This window comes from Physella acuta, unplaced genomic scaffold (genome assembly GCF_028476545.2).
Source record: "Physella acuta isolate Inbredline_101_S28 unplaced genomic scaffold, ASM2847654v3 ptg001866l, whole genome shotgun sequence".
NCBI classification, from domain to species: domain Eukaryota; kingdom Metazoa; phylum Mollusca; class Gastropoda; family Physidae; genus Physella; species Physella acuta.
In genome coordinates this window covers 151,269-172,500 of record NW_026733372.1, presented here as the reverse complement: position 1 = coordinate 172,500, position 21,232 = coordinate 151,269, and the positions used below count along the sequence as shown (strand labels likewise).

The 21,232-nt window shown below is 41.2% G+C and overlaps 3 protein-coding genes across 3 annotated transcripts in view; all 3 read left to right on the top strand.

Annotated features, from left to right (window-relative positions):
- The window catches only part of LOC131930933 (uncharacterized), a 9,028-nt gene extending 2,677 nt beyond the window's left edge, over positions 1-6,351 (top strand). Inside the window, exons 3-6 of the mRNA XM_059287589.1 lie at positions 1-99; positions 1,905-2,023; positions 4,734-4,834; positions 6,161-6,351. The exon at positions 1-99 is cut by the window's left edge and continues 4 nt beyond it. Coding sequence (XP_059143572.1) covers positions 1-99; positions 1,905-2,023; positions 4,734-4,834; positions 6,161-6,191 — 350 coding nt within the window. The 3' untranslated portion in view covers positions 6,192-6,351. The remainder of the gene's footprint in view (positions 100-1,904; positions 2,024-4,733; positions 4,835-6,160) is intronic.
- A 5,625-nt stretch (positions 6,352-11,976) lies between these two features.
- LOC131930930 (uncharacterized) lies at positions 11,977-15,604 on the top strand. The gene is made up of 2 exons (XM_059287587.1): positions 11,977-14,714; positions 15,461-15,604. The coding sequence occupies exon 1, from the start codon at positions 11,977-11,979 to the stop codon at positions 13,960-13,962; it is 1,986 nt and encodes a 661-aa protein (XP_059143570.1). The 3' UTR covers positions 13,963-14,714; positions 15,461-15,604.
- A 324-nt stretch (positions 15,605-15,928) lies between these two features.
- On the top strand, positions 15,929-19,556 carry LOC131930929 (uncharacterized). The gene is made up of 2 exons (XM_059287586.1): positions 15,929-18,666; positions 19,413-19,556. Exon 1 carries the CDS (start codon positions 15,929-15,931, stop codon positions 17,912-17,914), a length of 1,986 nt encoding a protein of 661 aa, XP_059143569.1. The 3' UTR covers positions 17,915-18,666; positions 19,413-19,556.
- Positions 19,557-21,232: the final 1,676 nt, after the last annotated feature.

Below are 21,232 nucleotides of genomic sequence, written 5' to 3'. Positions count from 1 at the left end.
GGGACACTAAACTGGCCGATTTTGCAGGGGACTGGACTTCTAGGTGTGTGTTTGAACACAGCGATGGACCTTACGGCGAAAATCTATACGCATCCTCACGTAAGATCGCCATCATTAGTTTATATGTAGTAGGCCTTAACCATAGTTGGCTTAGCAAAAGTAGACACATACCATAATAATGTGATTAGAAGTAGGCACACACAATTGTTAACCTAACATTCATGGATCCTTACCATCATTAGTCTAGCAGAAGTAGCCGTATATTATTAAGTTTATGACATATTCAAACTAGCAGAGGTAAACCTAGCCTGTAGTTTACCATAATATTAATAAAACCGTACAATAGTTATTCTTCCAGAAGTAATTGCTTGCCATAAATTAACCAAACAGAATTAGAGACATCCTATATTTATCCAAACAGAAGTACACCCATCTAATAGTTTACCAAAGAGAAGAAGTAGATCCACCACACAGTTTACCAAAGAGAAGTAGTAGATCCACCACACAGTTTACCAAAGAGAAGTAGTAGATCCACCACACAGTTTACCAAAGAGAAGTAGTAGATCCACCACACAGTTTACCAAAGAGAAGTAGTAGATCCACCACACAGTTTACCAAAGAGAAGTAGTAGCCCCACCGCACAGTTTAAAAAAGAGAAGTAGTAGACCCACCACACAGTTTACAAAAGAGAAGTAGTAGATCCACCACACAGTTTACCAAAGAGAAGTAGTAGCCCCACCGCACAGTTTACCAAAGAGAAGTAGTAGATCCACCACAAAGTTTACCAAAGAGAAGTGGTAGATCCACCACAAAGTTTACAAAAGAGAATTTGTAGATCCACCACATAGTTTACAAAAGAGAAGTAGTAGATCCACCACAAAGTTTACAAAAGAGAAGTAGTAGATCCACCACAAAGTTTACCAAAGAGAAGTGGTAGATCCACCACAAAGTTTACAAAAGAGAATTTGTAGATCCACCACATAGTTTACAAAAGAGAAGTAGTAGACCCACTACACAGTTTACAAAAGAGAAGTAGTAGATCCACCACACAGTTTACCAAAGAGAAGTAGTAGCCCCACCGCACAGTTTACCAAAGAGAAGTAGTAGATCCACCACAAAGTTTACCAAAGAGAAGTGGTAGATCCACCACAAAGTTTACAAAAGAGAAGTAGTAGATCCACCACATAGTTTACCAAAGAGAAGTGGTAGATCCACCACAAAGTTTACCAAAGAGAAGTGGTAGATCCACCACAAAGTTTACAAAAGAGAAGTAGTAGATCCACCACAAAGTTTACAAAAGAGAAGTAGTAGATCCACCACAAAGTTTACAAAAGAGAAGTAGTAGATCCACCACACAGTTTACCAAAGAGAAGTAGTAGATTCACCACACAATCCACCACACAGTTTACCAAAGAGAAGTAGTAGATCCACCACACAATCCACCACACAGTTTACCAAAGAGAAGTAGTAGATCCACCACACAGTTTACCAAAGAGAAGTAGTAGATCCACCACACAGTTTGCCAAAGAGAAGTAGTAGATCCACCACACAGTTTACCAAACAGAAATAGTAGATACATCGCACAGTTTGACAAAGAGAAGTAGACCCTTCTCATATTTTACCAAACACACTTAAACTCATATCATACTTTACAAAACAGTAGTAGGCCCATCTCATAATGTACCAAACATAAGTAGACCCATCTCATAGTTTACCAAACACAATTAAGCCCATATCATAGTTTACCAAACAGAAGTAGATCCATCTCATGGTTTACTAAAAAACAAGTACAACGACCTAATAGTTTACTAATCAGAAGTAGACCCATCTTATAATTCACCTACCATGGTCAAATTTCGACAGTGATTCTTATTGTGACGAATAACATGTCTGCCATGTTTCAGCCTTAACCAACAACGTCACGTATTTGGCCTACAACAGCGTGGAATCTTGGGTGGAAGAACTGGCAAATGTGGACTCTGATTGGAATTGTATCGGTGACTCATGTGGTCACTACTCACAAGTGAGACGCTTAAATATCAGCAGCTAGACATTTTAAAACTCCAAAACAATAATCACTCACCATTAGTCCCTTACTAGCGGACAATAAATAAAATCTTAATACAATATGGGTGAGACAGTAAAGTCTTATTGTTGAGATATCAAAGCGTAAACAAACAAAATATAAGATAATTAAAGCCTAAAGTTTAGTATAGAAACGCATTATTGGCATAGATCTAGATTAATCTAGAGTCTAGATCTAAAATCTACGACTGGCTTAAGTCTAGTTCTTCGGTAGCTTTAGATCTAAATCTAGAATCTAAATAGATAAAGTAAGTTTTATAAGTTTAGGACGAGAAAATTGTATATTTTTATAGCGTTCGTCTTGATAAGTAGATCTAAATCAATTTAAATGAAATAGTTTCTTTGTTTTCTAAAATTGGAAGATGACGCCATAAGTTTTGTGTTCTTTCCTTATTTTAAACATGTGGCATGTGACGTCATTGTTTATTGCTTTCTTGTCACGACAATAAACACTTTAGTTAGAAATGTGTTTCTACATTCGAATATGCCTTTATTTTTATTGTCCTTCTTTAAATAAAATCAAGTTTATACATTTATAACACCCATCATATTTTTCAACAAAAGTCCGTATCTTTAAGTTCTCCATTAATCGCTGAACATACTCAGCACATTGCCAATTGCGGACAGGGAGATAGAGAGAAAAGTGCGCGCATGGCTTTTATATATTAGGGTTGTTAGTGAAACACTTAAAAAATAATCGTCGATGTATTAAACATAGCTGGTGAAGAACTAAAACACGTCGACTGTTAAGATATTGATACATCTATATTTACAATATTATAACGTTTTTTTAAAAATATCTTTAAAAAAGTAAAGGGTGGACATTGGTCAATGAGAGGCACATTAAAGAATTATAATTGATACATCATAAAACGCCACAGATAAAACAAAATATCTAATAAATGAAACTTGAAATCTAATAAGTTAAATATAAAACATAATTAGTGAAACTTATTAGTGAGACAAACAAATCATTGCTAAATTGTCATTAACTGTCATTAGATAAAACGTTTTAAGCAACATAGTTTAGACATTAAGATTAGGTATCATCCCAAAAGAGAAAGTTTTATATTTTTAAACTTACGTGGCTAAAATTTTATACCAGTACTATACATATAAAAACAAGTAAGAAAATATATAGTTTACAATAGTTGTGACCTTGAAATTACCTTTAAAAAGCAGCTATTACTATATTTAGTAGCATATTCATATGCACGATTATGAAAAAGTATTAATGTTTAAGAGCAGAAAATATGTACTTATGTTTTTATGAAATGATATGTACTTTGTACCAATGTAATTTGATTTTGAAGGATAATAAATATTTTATGAATGTTTTACTCTCGTGCAAGAAAAAACGCCAATATCTTCAACAGTGTTTTTGATATCTGAAAAAAAGTAATGCAATTTAAAGAATGGTAAATACTAAACATAATTACAAAATTTGAGTCACACAGCTTTGTAACTTTTTGAAAAATCGTGCACAAGGTGTCAAAAAATGGTTTTGGAAAAACTAAAAAAAACGGAGCTCTGTGATTGGTTAAAACTGCACTAACGCATATGAAGTTTATTTATTCACTTAAGTAAAACGGTGTTAAATTGAAAATAATATTACTCGAAGAAAAAAACAAAGCTTCACTTGATTAGATTACTGAAACAATTATTAAAATTGGATGATTAGTATAAAAAATATTAATTAATTAAAATTAAGCGTCGTTTTTTAATTAGATATAATATTATGTAGTTATGTTGATTTTTTTAATAAAACTACTAATCAATAGTTTAAAAAATAATTGGTTGAAAATGTTCCTAAGTTAAATAAATAAAGAAAAACTAAAAATGTGTTTTTTTTATTTAAAAAATTGAGGAAATAAATATCCCTAAAATTGTTTTATTAATGCATTTTTAAACATTATTGGTAAATTTCGTATATCATCGTTTCACAAGCATCTTAAGACGTTGTTAAATTTTATTTTATCGTTTGATGTCACATTCCTACGTTGTCAGAATATTTTTGGTTATACAAGCACATTTCCAGCATTAAAAAATATTAGTAAACACAAAAATTGCAATGTAATACAGAGGCGTAGCGACCCTTCCTGGCGCCCGGGGACAAACTTTCAATTTGGCGCCCCCCTCGGGAGCAAATTTTCAATTTGCACCCCCTCAAACTTTCGATTTGCACATCCCCCCCTCCCTCAAATTTTCGATTTGCAACCCTCCTCAAACTTTCGATTTGCACCCCCCCCCCCCGCCCCCCTCAAACTGCAAAAATGCAGCTAAAATGACATTTTAATTTGTTTTTACAACCCATTTTGGCGCCCCTAAGGTCGGCGCCCGGAGACATATGTACTCCCCCCCCCCCCCCATCGCTACGCCTCTGATGTAATAGCTATCTCATAAAATGTTTTCTTTTAAAAAAATAACAACGAATAACAGCTAGCAGTATAACTGTCTTACTTAAATTGAGACCGCAGTGTCCTTAGGTAAAGCGCACTATTTTTCTCTTATCTATTCTGACTTTGCGTCTTTCATATCGCTAAAATTCTAATATTTGTTAAACAATCAATCCTTGATTGCGTTTTATGAATAGAACTATTTCGCGTATAAGCTTTTACTAAATCACTGTACGATTTCGTTATTTTTAGGTGGTGTGGAGAGATTCATTACATCTTGGATGTGCCATCACTCAGTGTGAAAATAATCCTGAGATATTTCCTAATCTTGTGTCGTGCAACTATGATCCACCGTGAGTTGATTTTTTAAAACGTACTAGACCATTGTTGAACAATTTGTTCACAACAAATTTTATACATTATACAGTAACACTGCGTTGGAAAATAAATACACATTCTATTTCAATCTAGTTCCCTATATACCCATTTGTATACATTTTATTTCAAACTATTTATTTATATATTTATTAATTAGTACACATTTGTTTTACAATAATTGCTCCTTATATAGCCATTAGTACACATTTGTTTCAATACCAAAATCTAGGAGAACCAAAATTTGATATTATATAATTATCTATACTATGACTACGAACACATTAATACAGCTTTTATTTCAACACTAGACTTTATTGCTAAAGCTCACAGTGATTACAAACTATATAACATACGAATTAATCGTAATTTTTGTTTTATACTTTAAAAATAACTAAACATTGTCCTTGTCTTTTTTACTTTCTCCTATATACGAAGTAAAGAGAAAATAGAGATTTTTGCAAATCTCGACGTTTTATACCTCCCTGAGTTGGAAAAACATAGCTTTGCAATCTTGTCCGCATGTGTGTGTGAATGTGTGTGTGTGCGTGCGTGTGTGTGTGTGTGTGCGTGCGTGCGTGTGTGTGTGTGTGTGCGTGCGTGTGTGTGTGTGTGCGTGCGTGTGTGTGTGTGTGTGCGTGCGTGTGTGTGTGTGTGTGTGTGTGTGTGTGTGTGTGTGTGTGTGTGAACACGATAACTTGATTGCCGTTAAAGCTAGATTGATGAAATTCCATGTATAAGTATTATATCAAAATCATATATTAGTATTGACTTCTGAGCGGTTTGCGATAGCCGAAAGTAGAACTTTTTCTACTTTCAATTTTTCAAGAGCCTATAGCTTGAGTACTAGAATCTAGTTCAATTAGATGAATGAAACTTCACACGTAAGTAAAAGATCTAATCTTTCTCTGCCTTCAGTCAAATTTTGAGTAAATTCCGTTGAGTAATTTTTGCTATTCCGATTTCTCAAAAACGCATGTGAATTTATAAAGTACTATTAATATTCTGCACTATTATACACATTTCGCTTTGCGTTCACGTGGTGTGCAATTCATTTTTCTTCAAGATTTTATTCTATTTAAAAAATTTTAGTAATTAAAAATGAATTGAAAAGCATGTCTATATCCCGAGTTTTCATCCTCTGTTGTTTTATATAAGAATATTCGAGAAAGTTTAGGGGAGATCACTCTCGGTTTATTTTTCAAAACATTGTGTTAAACAACATGTCCACAATGATAAGTATAAATGTAACAGTAATGTAAAGAGACCTGTTCATTTTTTTTTTACTCATCATGTATTTACAGAGGAAACTACGCTGGGGAAAAACCCTATTAGATGCAGAGAGCTGCAGTGTTCAATAGAGTCGGGGAGTCAATGGAGTCGTGCCTCGAACTTCGACTCATACACTGTGATCAGCTAATATTTTAAATCTACTAATAATTTTCGTGTTTTTATTTAGTAAAAGCATTTACAAGAAAAAATTTTCAAAATACTTTTGAAGTCAAAAATAAATTATTTTTAAAACATAATTATTAATAAAATTGTTTTTTTTTTCAAACGTTTTCTTAAACTTCTCTTTAGATCTAACTTTTATATTTAAAGCGAATTGCCTCTAAACAATTAAGAGTTTTGTGTAAACTTTTTAGTTGCCACGCAGTCTGTTGAATTCACTTTCATCCCTGTTTTTTTTTTCTGGATTGCAAAAATCATTTTGAGTTAATCAAAAAACGAAAAATGATAGCGCATCTCAAAATGTGATGGACATTTTAGATTAAATATTTATAACTTTTGACTAAAACCATCCTACTATTTCGTTATTAAAACAATTTAATCGGTTCTTCTTCTTCTTCGTTCTTAAATTTTTAGTGCTCGAATGGATCGAGCCTTATCTGCCAGAGGGTTCGAACTCGAGACTTTCTTTTTCGAATTTAACAACCATGAGCTTTGCCGACTCGACCATGCTTCCATCACAATTTAGGATTACGTGTCAACTGGTTATGCGCCATTGAGGCCATTGACTCCGATTTCAGCCTGTTTTTCTTTTTGGATTTGCTTCCATAGCCTTTGTCCAACCAAGAACAAACAACAAGGCAGCAGTTGTTTGATTTTGGAGTTGTCTCTCCTAGAAGCGTGGCTGTTCCCAGCTAACGAGCCTCATCTGCCCGAGGATTCGAACTAGAGACTTTTCGGTTTAGCAACCATGAGCGTTCCCTACTCGAACAAACCGCCTCAATTGATTCTGAAGGTAAAGATGCTTTATCAAACTGTTAAGCAGAAATAGTCATCACGACACTGATCCAAAAATGAGCCAAACTTAGTTTTTAAGCTTCCTATTTACCTAAAACATAACCATAATTCAAGTAAAACAGTTTTTTTTTAATTCTTTACGTAACAAAGGATCTACACGTGCAGTTGTAAGCATACTATAATTGACACGCCTGGTCAAAAGAATTTCGTTCTAAATCTCCCGACTACTTAATCTGCTGAAATTACAAAACTGGTTACACCCTGCATGTATACATCGGTATCCAGTGTTTTTTCCAGACTTTTTTCTCCGGGGGGGGGGGGGGGGTACTTGAAATTTTCGGGAGAGGGGGGGGGGGGTGGGCAAACGCTGTTAAAAAATATATTTTCTATATAAATTCCATTTCGTTCAGAGGGGGGGGGGGGTGTTACACTTGGATGCCTGGAAGAACTACTAACCGACAACCAACCAACGGACGACAACGGTCATACGAACGACAACTGACCAACTAACAGACAACTAACCAACTGACCAAAACCAACCAACGAACCTAACTAACACCACTAACCGACAACGGACAAACGAACGACAACTAACCAACTAACAGACAACCAACCAACTGACGAAAACCAAACCTAACTAACACCACTAACCGACAACGGACAAACGAACGACAACTAACCAACTAACAGACAACCAACCAACTGACGAAAACCAAACCTAACTAACTCCACTAACTGACAACGGACAAACGAACGACAACTAACCAACTAACAGACAACCAACCAACTGACGAAAACCAAACCTAACTAACACCACTAACCGACAACGGACAAACGAACGACAACTAACCAACTAACAGACAACCAAGCAACTGACGAAAACCAAACCTAACTAACACCACTAACCGACAACGGACAAACGAACGACAACTAACCAACTAACAGACAACCAACCAACTGACGAAAACCAAACCTAACTAACACCACTAACCGACAACGGACAAACGAACGACAACTAACCAACTAACAGACAACCAACCAACTGACGAAAACCAAACCTAACTAACACCACTAACCGACAACTGACAAACGAACGACAACTAACCAAATAACAGACAACCAAACAACGGACGAAAACAAAACTAACAAATACCACTAATTTTCAACGGACCAACGAACCTAACCATTAGCCAGAAGTTAACCAGCATCCAGCCCCTAAGCTGTCAATTCTAAGAGCAGCCCAGGAGCCAACCAGCCATCCAGGTGCCAACCTCGGTACTAGCAGCCAGGAGCCATCCAGCCCAGGAGCCAACCAGCCCAGGAGCCAACCAGCCCAGGAGCCAACCAGCCCAGGAGCCAACCATCCCAGGAGCCAACCAGCCCAGGAGCCAACCAGCCCAGGAGCCAACCAGCCCAGGAGCCAACGACCAGCCCAGGAGCCAACGACCAGCCCAGGAGCCAACCACTGAACTACAAGCCCAGGAGCCAACCAGCCCAGGAGCCAACCAGCCCAGGAGCCAACCAGCCCAGGAGCCAACAACCAGCCCTGAACTACAAGCCCAGGAGCCAACCACTGAACGACCAGCTCTGGAGCCAACCAGCCCAGGAGCCAACCAGCCCAGGAGCCAACAACCAGCCCTGAACTACAAGCCCAGGAGCCAACCACTGAACGACCAGCTCTGGAGCCAACCACTGAACTACAAGCCCAGGAGCCAACCACTGAACGAGCAGCCCAGGAGCCAACTAGTCCAGAAGCCAACCAGCCAAGAAGCCAACCAGCTCAGGAGCCAACAACCAGCCCTGAACTACAAGCCCAGGAGCAGACAAACAACCAGATAATCAAGATAATTCTAGCAGCAGTCCGACCACTATATGACAACACATGGAAGAAAACACTCTAGCTGACAACCTACCATGAACAACCCAATACTGTCAACAATCCAATATGAAGCCCACGCTAATCAGCATCAAAGCCAGCCAGCCAGAATAGAACCAACAGCCAGCCAACTAGGCTGCTAAAACAAGCAGCCAGCCAGCCAGAATAGAACCAACAGCCAGCCAACTAGGCTGCTAAAACAAGCAGCCAGCCAGCCAGGCTGCTAAAACAAGCAGCCAGCCAGCCAGAATAGAACCATACAGTTAGCCAGCCAACTAGGCTGCTAAAACAAGCAGCCAGCCAACATGCAACAACCAGCCAACATGTAACAACCAGCCAACATGTAACAACCAGCCAACATGCAACAACCAGCCAACATGCAACAACCAGCCAACATGCAACAACCAGCCAACATGCAACAACCAGCCAACATGCAACAACCAGCCAACATGCAACAACCAGCCAACATGCAACAACCCAATTCCAAAAGTGTTTCATTTCGCCAGCCTTTGTGTGTCTAAACACTTAGATATTATTTTGTACACATGTTTTTATTATATTTATTGTTTTACTTCAAACTAGGGATACTATTCTAATCACTTAATTATTTGTCAAGTCACTTAGATGCTATGTACACCTGTTTCTATTATATTTATTGTTTTATTTCGAAATAAGAATACAATTCTAATTACTTAATTATTTGTCAAGTCACTTGGATGTTTTGTAGACCTGATTTTATTATGTTCTTTGTTTTACTTCATATTAGGAATGCGATTCTAATAACAAGATTATTTATCAAGCCACTTGGATGTTTTGTACACCTGATTCTATTATGTTCTTTGTTTTACTTCATATTAGGAATACAATTCAAATAACAAGACTATTTGTCAAGTCACTTAGATATTACGTAGCCTATATCTGTTTCTATTACGTTTATTGTATTTTTTTCAAATTACAAATACAATTCTAATTACTAATTCACAATATCCCGTCATCTATGACTTCTGTTTATTATGCTTAACCCAACAATATAATTTTCATCCCATCTTAAGACATCTTTTGACTTGTCAATGTTTTGAATAATTATTAAACCTTTTTTAAAGATGTAGGTGTTTGAATATCTGCTTTCAATGTGTTGACAATGTGTAATGTAAAATGTCTCTCATTTGGTGTGTTTTCTGTTCACTCGACTAAGGTGTCGGTTGTTGTGAACCATTTAAAAAACGAAACTTGGCATCATAGGCATGGGTATAAGGATTTAAACTTGAAGGGGTGGGAGGCCGAAACTAGAATAATACTATTGAAACATTAATTGAATTATCCACGAAAAAGATTTTATGTGAGCGGCTGGAGTGTATTTTTATTATTTGTAACTTAGAAGGCGAATGTATCGTTTCGTTTCATGTCGTAAATTGTTCGTATTTTTTTTAGTCGTGTAGTCCCGTATTATGGCGCCGCTGTCTCACTGTTTATGTCCCTGGTTATAGCTAGTTTATATATATTTCGTTTATATTGTTGTCATTGTTTATAGTAAGTGTCTTTTTATAATATTCTGTTGCATGTTTCGTCGTGTTTGGTTTGTTATCCGTGAATTAGGGACTATTTGTTTACGTGTAGCGTGTGAGGTGTGTGGAAGTCGGTTTCCGGCTTGTTCAACTCTGTCTTTTGTGTGGAAAGCTGCGGTGAAGGGAGCAGGCAGTCTCTCTGGTCATCGGGTGAAAAGAATAGCAAATTCGCACCATCCAGCCATATTTATTTTGTGTTTGTGTTCGTCGTAGTCCTGGTAAGTTAGATATAAGTTTATTTCTTTACTATGTCTATTTTTTTGCTATGCTCTTTATTTTGGTTACTGGCCATAAGTTTTTTTGTGGTTGTCTTCTGACCGCCATTGTGGTCAGGCCATGTGGACTCAGATTCTGAGTTTTTATGGTCATTTTATTACTTTGTTGTATCTCTTGGGCTTGTGTGAAGCCAAGGATACTGCTTATTTATACTTGGCCCACAGTTATGGTTTACTCCTGGCTGTTGGGTTAAGTGGTATACGTATTCTATTGATTGTATCCCTTGGGCTGGTGTTAAGCCAGGGATAAAGGTATTTTTAGACTTGACCCGCAGCTACGGTTTACTCCTGGCTGTTGGGTTAAGTAGTAGAGTTGTTGTTACCTGACCCACAGTCACGGTTCGTTCCGGACTGTCGGGTTTGGTTATATTTTTATCTTTATAGTGACCTTTCGCTTCCTGTGGTGATCATGTTGATCCCCAGGAGAGTGTTCGGTTCGTTCTAGTCACTGTGAAGGTACACTTGTTTTTAATAGATTTTATTTTACTTAGCCTTTTGTTAGGCTGGTAACTGTGTTGAGCTAGTAGTTTGAGCTCAGTGTCCTGGCAGTGTTCCAGTTAATTGTTAAAGTATATTCTGTGTGAACTACCTGCAGGCGGTGGAGATGTAATCCAGCCAGCCTGTGGTTAATGCTTTGTATATAACTTTTCTTTGTAAAGTAATTAATTTATTTGTTTTCCTTTTTCTAGGACGTAGTCCGAAATTGGGTGTTGTGTTTGATGTAAAAAGTTTGTTTCGTTTGGTTCTGTTTTGTGTCAGTTTATATCTATTCTTTTTTTATAACTTTTGGTTCCATGCAATAAATTTTATTAACTGTAAAAGTTTTTGTTTTATTTTAGTAGTTTTTTTGTTTTTAATTTAGACTAAGGTTAGGTTATTAACCACTGTGGGTTCTACCACGGTTGCACTGACCGGACAGATTAGTTAGTTAAGCCTAGAAGGGTAGATTTAAGGTATCCCCCCCTAGCAGGGCTTACAAATTGGTAGCACGAGTGGGGTCAGTGCTTTAGTCTAGTTAAATTTTTGTTTTTTTGTACTAGGGCTAGTGTAGCTTAGTTAAATTTTTTGTTTTTGATAGGCCCTTTATGGAACCATATGTGTTTAGTTTTTGTTTAGTGTAGGAATTGTTTGTAGTCTTAACACCCAATTCGGACGAGATGGCGGAGGTGGCACAAACTATCAGCATCGTTCCACCCAGGGAGATCCTCATCCGGAAGTTTCATGGGGACAGCCACGGCTATGAGGTGGAACGATTCATTGACGAGGTCCAGTCTCTCTGGAGGGCCAGAAGAGACGTCTCAGTGGAAGAGAGGAAGGACCTTCTCTGGCAGTACCTGGGGGAAGCTGTGAGAGAAGAACTGAGCTGCAGGGGAGATGACCTGCAACGTGACCCAGAGGCCTCCATCAGGCTCCTCCGAGAAGTCTATGGGGAGAAGAGGAGCGTCTCCCAGCTAATGGCGCAACTCCAAATGGTTGTGCAGGGCCAACACGAGTCGGTGAGGGCCTACTCGCACCGCCTGCACAGGGCCTTCAAGGCCCTTGTTGCCAGACAGGGCACCCTGCAGGTCCCTCAGACGAATGCTGAGTTCCTAAGGGACCAGTTTATGGAAAAGCTGAGCCAGTCCTCAGTCAGACGTCAGTTGCAAGAACTAGTTTTCAGGGACCCTAAGATCCCCTTCCTGGCCATAAGGGATGCGGCCATTCGATGGTCTGGAGACGAGGACCCCGGGACAGAACCTGCCTATGTGGCAGCTCTACATGCCCGCCCCAAGGAAGAACCCACCCTGCCCAGGTCTAAGCTGGAAGACAGGGTGGACAAGCTCGCAGAGCAGCTATCGGCTCTGTTGACTCAGTTGGCACAGAACCCTCAAGTGTCATCTAGCCGAAGGGTACCCCGCCGACGTCCAGAGGCGGAAACAAGAATGTGTTACAATTGTAACCAGCAAGGTCACCTCGCCCGCAATTGTCGAAACTCAAAGAAGCAGGAGGCCGCAGTGATTCAGAGTCTTACTACTGCTGGTGGGCAGAGCCCAAGCTCCACCATTCACAAGCTGGCTGGACAGTGCCCCACCCTGACTGTGTATTTACAAGGTGTACCGGTGACGGCCGTTATAGATAGTGGCTCACAAGTCAGCACGGTCACTGAAACATTTTGTAACAGGAGCCTCAAGAACATTATCCTAAGAACAGACACACCCCTGTCCTTGAGGGCAGCAAATGGGTTGGCCATCCCATACAATGGCTATTTTATTACTGACCTGGAGATCAACAAGGAAGAAATACGCGACAAGGGGTTCCTTGTGATAAAGGATCCAGTGGGTGGCTCATCAGCTCCCCCCTGTTTGTTGGGCATGAACGTTCTCCAGGACCTGACCACATTGGCCCACCTGATCAAGCCCCCAGGGGTGACACCGAAGGTATGGCGAGGGGACAAGGTCCTCCGCCCCCGCGAAAGGACTCTGGTGTCTGCCAAGAGTGTACCAACCATTCAGGCGACGAAAGGAGACCCCGGAATGAAGGACGACAAGGTGGTACAGCCATTAGACCAACAATTTCACCCAGATCCGTCAGTGGTATCAGGCCCAACATCCTGCCTACGCGCCAGCATAACCAGTATAAAGGTGGACCAATCTGAGGAACTAGAGGCAATGGTTCCACCTAACCCATCCTTAATTAAGGCACCGGGTGGTGGTGCTGGGGGATGCCCCCAGACAGAGTCGAGCAAGAAGGACAAGCAGGTCAAAAAGGCACCTGTAGCTGAACTGGCCATAGGCGATCTGGTCCTTCTGAGACAACCCCCACTAGGCAGACGCAAAATGGCAGACCTGGACGACCCGACAGTTTACGTCGTGGTCGAAGTACCTCCGATCACCGGCGGGTGTTACGCCATTAAAAAGAAAGATGGCCCTTCTGGCACCCGCCGGGTGGCCAGCACCCAGATCAGGAGATATGTGCCTCCCCGGGCTCAACCACCCTCCCCAAGGCCGGTCAAAGTGATACCGCCGGCTACTCCAGGCTACAGCCACATAATTTATAAGGTCCAATTGCCGGGGACCAGAGCAGCCGGTAACCCCACAGTACCTGACATACCTCTGCGTAGGTCGGTCAGGGAGCGCAGAGTCCCTAGTAGGCTAGACTTGTGATTGTGCCCTGTGGGCTGATTTTTTTGACAATGTTTTTTTGTAAAATTTATGATCGTGCCCTGTGGGCTGATTTTTTTGCAAGTTCTTTTGCAAAGTTTTGTTTTTTGTAACATGTATGTTTATGCCCTGTGGGCTGATTTTCTGGCAAAGATTGTTTTTTTGTAAAATTTATGATTGTGCCCGGTGGGCTGATTTTTTTGCAAGTTCTTCCTGCAAAGTTTTTTTGTAACATTTATGATTATGCCCTGTGGGCTGTTTTTTTCAAGTTTGTTAGCTTGCGGTGACCGCAAGCTTTAGGGGGCGTGTATGTGAGCGGCTGGAGTGTATTTTTATTATTTGTAACTTAGAAGGCGAATGTATCGTTTCGTTTCATGTCGTAAATTGTTCGTATTTTTTTTAGTCGTGTAGTCCCGTATTATGGCGCCGCTGTCTCACTGTTTATGTCCCTGGTTATAGCTAGTTTATATATATTTCGTTTATATTGTTGTCATTGTTTATAGTAAGTGTCTTTTTATAATATTCTGTTGCATGTTTCGTCGTGTTTGGTTTGTTATCCGTGAATTAGGGACTATTTGTTTACGTGTAGCGTGTGAGGTGTGTGGAAGTCGGTTTCCGGCTTGTTCAACTCTGTCTTTTGTGTGGAAAGCTGCGGTGAAGGGAGCAGGCAGTCTCTCTGGTCATCGGGTGAAAAGAATAGCAAATTCGCACCATCCAGCCATATTTATTTTGTGTTTGTGTTCGTCGTAGTCCTGGTAAGTTAGATATAAGTTTATTTCTTTACTATGTCTATTTTTTTGCTATGCTCTTTATTTTGGTTACTGGCCATAAGTTTTTTTGTGGTTGTCTTCTGACCGCCATTGTGGTCAGGCCATGTGGACTCAGATTCTGAGTTTTTATGGTCATTTTATTACTTTGTTGTATCTCTTGGGCTTGTGTGAAGCCAAGGATACTGCTTATTTATACTTGGCCCACAGTTATGGTTTACTCCTGGCTGTTGGGTTAAGTGGTATACGTATTCTATTGATTGTATCCCTTGGGCTGGTGTTAAGCCAGGGATAAAGGTATTTTTAGACTTGACCCGCAGCTACGGTTTACTCCTGGCTGTTGGGTTAAGTAGTAGAGTTGTTGTTACCTGACCCACAGTCACGGTTCGTTCCGGACTGTCGGGTTTGGTTATATTTTTATCTTTATAGTGACCTTTCGCTTCCTGTGGTGATCATGTTGATCCCCAGGAGAGTGTTCGGTTCGTTCTAGTCACTGTGAAGGTACACTTGTTTTTAATAGATTTTATTTTACTTAGCCTTTTGTTAGGCTGGTAACTGTGTTGAGCTAGTAGTTTGAGCTCAGTGTCCTGGCAGTGTTCCAGTTAATTGTTAAAGTATATTCTGTGTGAACTACCTGCAGGCGGTGGAGATGTAATCCAGCCAGCCTGTGGTTAATGCTTTGTATATAACTTTTCTTTGTAAAGTAATTAATTTATTTGTTTTCCTTTTTCTAGGACGTAGTCCGAAATTGGGTGTTGTGTTTGATGTAAAAAGTTTGTTTCGTTTGGTTCTGTTTTGTGTCAGTTTATATCTATTCTTTTTTTATAACTTTTGGTTCCATGCAATAAATTTTATTAACTGTAAAAGTTTTTGTTTTATTTTAGTAGTTTTTTTGTTTTTAATTTAGACTAAGGTTAGGTTATTAACCACTGTGGGTTCTACCACGGTTGCACTGACCGGACAGATTAGTTAGTTAAGCCTAGAAGGGTAGATTTAAGGTATCCCCCCCTAGCAGGGCTTACAAATTGGTAGCACGAGTGGGGTCAGTGCTTTAGTCTAGTTAAATTTTTGTTTTTTTGTACTAGGGCTAGTGTAGCTTAGTTAAATTTTTTGTTTTTGATAGGCCCTTTATGGAACCATATGTGTTTAGTTTTTGTTTAGTGTAGGAATTGTTTGTAGTCTTAACACCCAATTCGGACGAGATGGCGGAGGTGGCACAAACTATCAGCATCGTTCCACCCAGGGAGATCCTCATCCGGAAGTTTCATGGGGACAGCCACGGCTATGAGGTGGAACGATTCATTGACGAGGTCCAGTCTCTCTGGAGGGCCAGAAGAGACGTCTCAGTGGAAGAGAGGAAGGACCTTCTCTGGCAGTACCTGGGGGAAGCTGTGAGAGAAGAACTGAGCTGCAGGGGAGATGACCTGCAACGTGACCCAGAGGCCTCCATCAGGCTCCTCCGAGAAGTCTATGGGGAGAAGAGGAGCGTCTCCCAGCTAATGGCGCAACTCCAAATGGTTGTGCAGGGCCAACACGAGTCGGTGAGGGCCTACTCGCACCGCCTGCACAGGGCCTTCAAGGCCCTTGTTGCCAGACAGGGCACCCTGCAGGTCCCTCAGACGAATGCTGAGTTCCTAAGGGACCAGTTTATGGAAAAGCTGAGCCAGTCCTCAGTCAGACGTCAGTTGCAAGAACTAGTTTTCAGGGACCCTAAGATCCCCTTCCTGGCCATAAGGGATGCGGCCATTCGATGGTCTGGAGACGAGGACCCCGGGACAGAACCTGCCTATGTGGCAGCTCTACATGCCCGCCCCAAGGAAGAACCCACCCTGCCCAGGTCTAAGCTGGAAGACAGGGTGGACAAGCTCGCAGAGCAGCTATCGGCTCTGTTGACTCAGTTGGCACAGAACCCTCAAGTGTCATCTAGCCGAAGGGTACCCCGCCGACGTCCAGAGGCGGAAACAAGAATGTGTTACAATTGTAACCAGCAAGGTCACCTCGCCCGCAATTGTCGAAACTCAAAGAAGCAGGAGGCCGCAGTGATTCAGAGTCTTACTACTGCTGGTGGGCAGAGCCCAAGCTCCACCATTCACAAGCTGGCTGGACAGTGCCCCACCCTGACTGTGTATTTACAAGGTGTACCGGTGACGGCCGTTATAGATAGTGGCTCACAAGTCAGCACGGTCACTGAAACATTTTGTAACAGGAGCCTCAAGAACATTATCCTAAGAACAGACACACCCCTGTCCTTGAGGGCAGCAAATGGGTTGGCCATCCCATACAATGGCTATTTTATTACTGACCTGGAGATCAACAAGGAAGAAATACGCGACAAGGGGTTCCTTGTGATAAAGGATCCAGTGGGTGGCTCATCAGCTCCCCCCTGTTTGTTGGGCATGAACGTTCTCCAGGACCTGACCACATTGGCCCACCTGATCAAGCCCCCAGGGGTGACACCGAAGGTATGGCGAGGGGACAAGGTCCTCCGCCCCCGCGAAAGGACTCTGGTGTCTGCCAAGAGTGTACCAACCATTCAGGCGACGAAAGGAGACCCCGGAATGAAGGACGACAAGGTGGTACAGCCATTAGACCAACAATTTCACCCAGATCCGTCAGTGGTATCAGGCCCAACATCCTGCCTACGCGCCAGCATAACCAGTATAAAGGTGGACCAATCTGAGGAACTAGAGGCAATGGTTCCACCTAACCCATCCTTAATTAAGGCACCGGGTGGTGGTGCTGGGGGATGCCCCCAGACAGAGTCGAGCAAGAAGGACAAGCAGGTCAAAAAGGCACCTGTAGCTGAACTGGCCATAGGCGATCTGGTCCTTCTGAGACAACCCCCACTAGGCAGACGCAAAATGGCAGACCTGGACGACCCGACAGTTTACGTCGTGGTCGAAGTACCTCCGATCACCGGCGGGTGTTACGCCATTAAAAAGAAAGATGGCCCTTCTGGCACCCGCCGGGTGGCCAGCACCCAGATCAGGAGATATGTGCCTCCCCGGGCTCAACCACCCTCCCCAAGGCCGGTCAAAGTGATACCGCCGGCTACTCCAGGCTACAGCCACATAATTTATAAGGTCCAATTGCCGGGGACCAGAGCAGCCGGTAACCCCACAGTACCTGACATACCTCTGCGTAGGTCGGTCAGGGAGCGCAGAGTCCCTAGTAGGCTAGACTTGTGATTGTGCCCTGTGGGCTGATTTTTTTGACAATGTTTTTTTGTAAAATTTATGATCGTGCCCTGTGGGCTGATTTTTTTGCAAGTTCTTTTGCAAAGTTTTGTTTTTTGTAACATGTATGTTTATGCCCTGTGGGCTGATTTTCTGGCAAAGATTGTTTTTTTGTAAAATTTATGATTGTGCCCGGTGGGCTGATTTTTTTGCAAGTTCTTCCTGCAAAGTTTTTTTGTAACATTTATGATTATGCCCTGTGGGCTGTTTTTTTCAAGTTTGTTAGCTTGCGGTGACCGCAAGCTTTAGGGGGCGTGTATGTGAGCGGCTGGAGTGTATTTTTATTATTTGTAACTTAGAAGGCGAATGTATCGTTTCGTTTCATGTCGTAAATTGTTCGTATTTTTTTTAGTCGTGTAGTCCCGTATTATGGCGCCGCTGTCTCACTGTTTATGTCCCTGGTTATAGCTAGTTTATATATATTTCGTTTATATTGTTGTCATTGTTTATAGTAAGTGTCTTTTTATAATATTCTGTTGCATGTTTCGTCGTGTTTGGTTTGTTATCCGTGAATTAGGGACTATTTGTTTACGTGTAGCGTGTGAGGTGTGTGGAAGTCGGTTTCCGGCTTGTTCAACTCTGTCTTTTGTGTGGAAAGCTGCGGTGAAGGGAGCAGGCAGTCTCTCTGGTCATCGGGTGAAAAGAATAGCAAATTCGCACCATCCAGCCATATTTATTTTGTGTTTGTGTTCGTCGTAGTCCTGGTAAGTTAGATATAAGTTTATTTCTTTACTATGTCTATTTTTTTGCTATGCTCTTTATTTTGGTTACTGGCCATAAGTTTTTTTGTGGTTGTCTTCTGACCGCCATTGTGGTCAGGCCATGTGGACTCAGATTCTGAGTTTTTATGGTCATTTTATTACTTTGTTGTATCTCTTGGGCTTGTGTGAAGCCAAGGATACTGCTTATTTATACTTGGCCCACAGTTATGGTTTACTCCTGGCTGTTGGGTTAAGTGGTATACGTATTCTATTGATTGTATCCCTTGGGCTGGTGTTAAGCCAGGGATAAAGGTATTTTTAGACTTGACCCGCAGCTACGGTTTACTCCTGGCTGTTGGGTTAAGTAGTAGAGTTGTTGTTACCTGACCCACAGTCACGGTTCGTTCCGGACTGTCGGGTTTGGTTATATTTTTATCTTTATAGTGACCTTTCGCTTCCTGTGGTGATCATGTTGATCCCCAGGAGAGTGTTCGGTTCGTTCTAGTCACTGTGAAGGTACACTTGTTTTTAATAGATTTTATTTTACTTAGCCTTTTGTTAGGCTGGTAACTGTGTTGAGCTAGTAGTTTGAGCTCAGTGTCCTGGCAGTGTTCCAGTTAATTGTTAAAGTATATTCTGTGTGAACTACCTGCAGGCGGTGGAGATGTAATCCAGCCAGCCTGTGGTTAATGCTTTGTATATAACTTTTCTTTGTAAAGTAATTAATTTATTTGTTTTCCTTTTTCTAGGACGTAGTCCGAAATTGGGTGTTGTGTTTGATGTAAAAAGTTTGTTTCGTTTGGTTCTGTTTTGTGTCAGTTTATATCTATTCTTTTTTTATAACTTTTGGTTCCATGCAATAAATTTTATTAACTGTAAAAGTTTTTGTTTTATTTTAGTAGTTTTTTTGTTTTTAATTTAGACTAAGGTTAGGTTATTAACCACTGTGGGTTCTACCACGGTTGCACTGACCGGACAGATTAGTTAGTTAAGCCTAGAAGGGTAGATTTAAGGTATCCCCCCCTAGCAGGGCTTACATTTAACAAATCAATTCTTAGTTTTCAGTTCAAGTAACCCCATACCACGTGACCTGTTAACTGGTCGTAGTTTATATTGTTTTTTTTAAAACTTAAATCAGCACTCAAACAAAAGCAGCTTGTTGTTAGGTTCTTAAAGCTTTATTTCACAAATATGGGTCAGATCACAAATACAGTAGCGTAGCGAGGGGGGGGGGGGGGGCGGGGGGGGGGGTGACATATGTCCCCTGGCGCCGACCTTAGGGGGCGCCAAAATGGGTTGGAAAAATAAATTGAAAGGTTGAGGGGGGTGCAAATTGAAAGTTTGAGGGGGGTGCTAATCGAAATCTTGAGGGGGGGGGTGCAAATCGAAAGTTTGAGGGGGGTGTGCAAATCAAAATCTTGAGGGGGGGGGGGGGTTCAAATCGAAAAGTTTGTCCCCAAGCGCCGGGAAGGGTCGCTACGCCTCTGCACACATATCTTTTTTAAAATCCAGTAAATAAAAAAAATTACAAAGAGCACGAGTTTTTTTCAAGGTCTTGATTCATTTATTTAACAAACTGGTTTTCTGACTCTGTGTGCCCAACAAAGAGTTTTTCAAACTTGATAAAGGGTCGTCCATCAATTGAGTAGCAGTAACAAATGAACTGGTGTTAACTTTGACAACAAAGATTCTAGGCCTAATGATTTGACTAAGCGGGTTTATGGTAAGTAATAAGTGGGACGGTCGTGTGCGTGTGTGTGAGAGGGAGGGGTGGTGTTCGTTTTAAAAAAAATATATATATTTAAACGGCCTTTTGAAGAATTTCGAGGCTATTCTAGGTTGGGTCCATTCAGTTTAGATATTGTATAGTTCAGTTATTAAATTAAAGCTTTCAAACTTTTCCTTTTCACATATAAATGTATACATTAAAACATATTTAGATCTGGCGTCATCGTGTTGAGATATCGTTTTGAAAAGGTTGATTTGTTTCATTGTGAGGGTAGTTATAGCGAGAGTGGGGAGGTATCGTAGGGTATTCTTGCGTAGTTGAATTTGGCGGAATAATGCTGTTGAAGAGTAGTCCAATGCTTTGTAGAGTTTTGTATTCTTGCGTAGTCGGGTAGCTGAAATGGACGAAGTAGTGTTTATTTTACGAGAGTTGACTAATCGTGATTTTGTTGGTATCGGGGGTTGTGTTACGTGGTTGAGCTTTGAGAGATGTTGAATTGATTTGATGGTATTTGTGACGGGACCTCTCATCTAAGATTTCTCCTAGGTGGGTGTCGTCAAGCTGAAATAATAGAAAATTAAGGATCCACTCGTACATTTGGAAGCCACCCAATACAGGTACTGGGTGACTCATCTCGAGGGCCTGGTGCTCTATAGGGGATGTGTGGGCGTAACCAGTGGCGTAGCGAGGTCGGGTGTCACCCGGTGCGGCAATTAATGGTGTCACCCCCACCCCCCCCCCCCCCCCCCCCCCAGAGGCGTAGCGGCCCTTCCCGAGGTCAAACTTTCAAATTTTCGATTTGCGCCCCCCCCCCTCAAACTTTCGATTTGCACCCCCTCC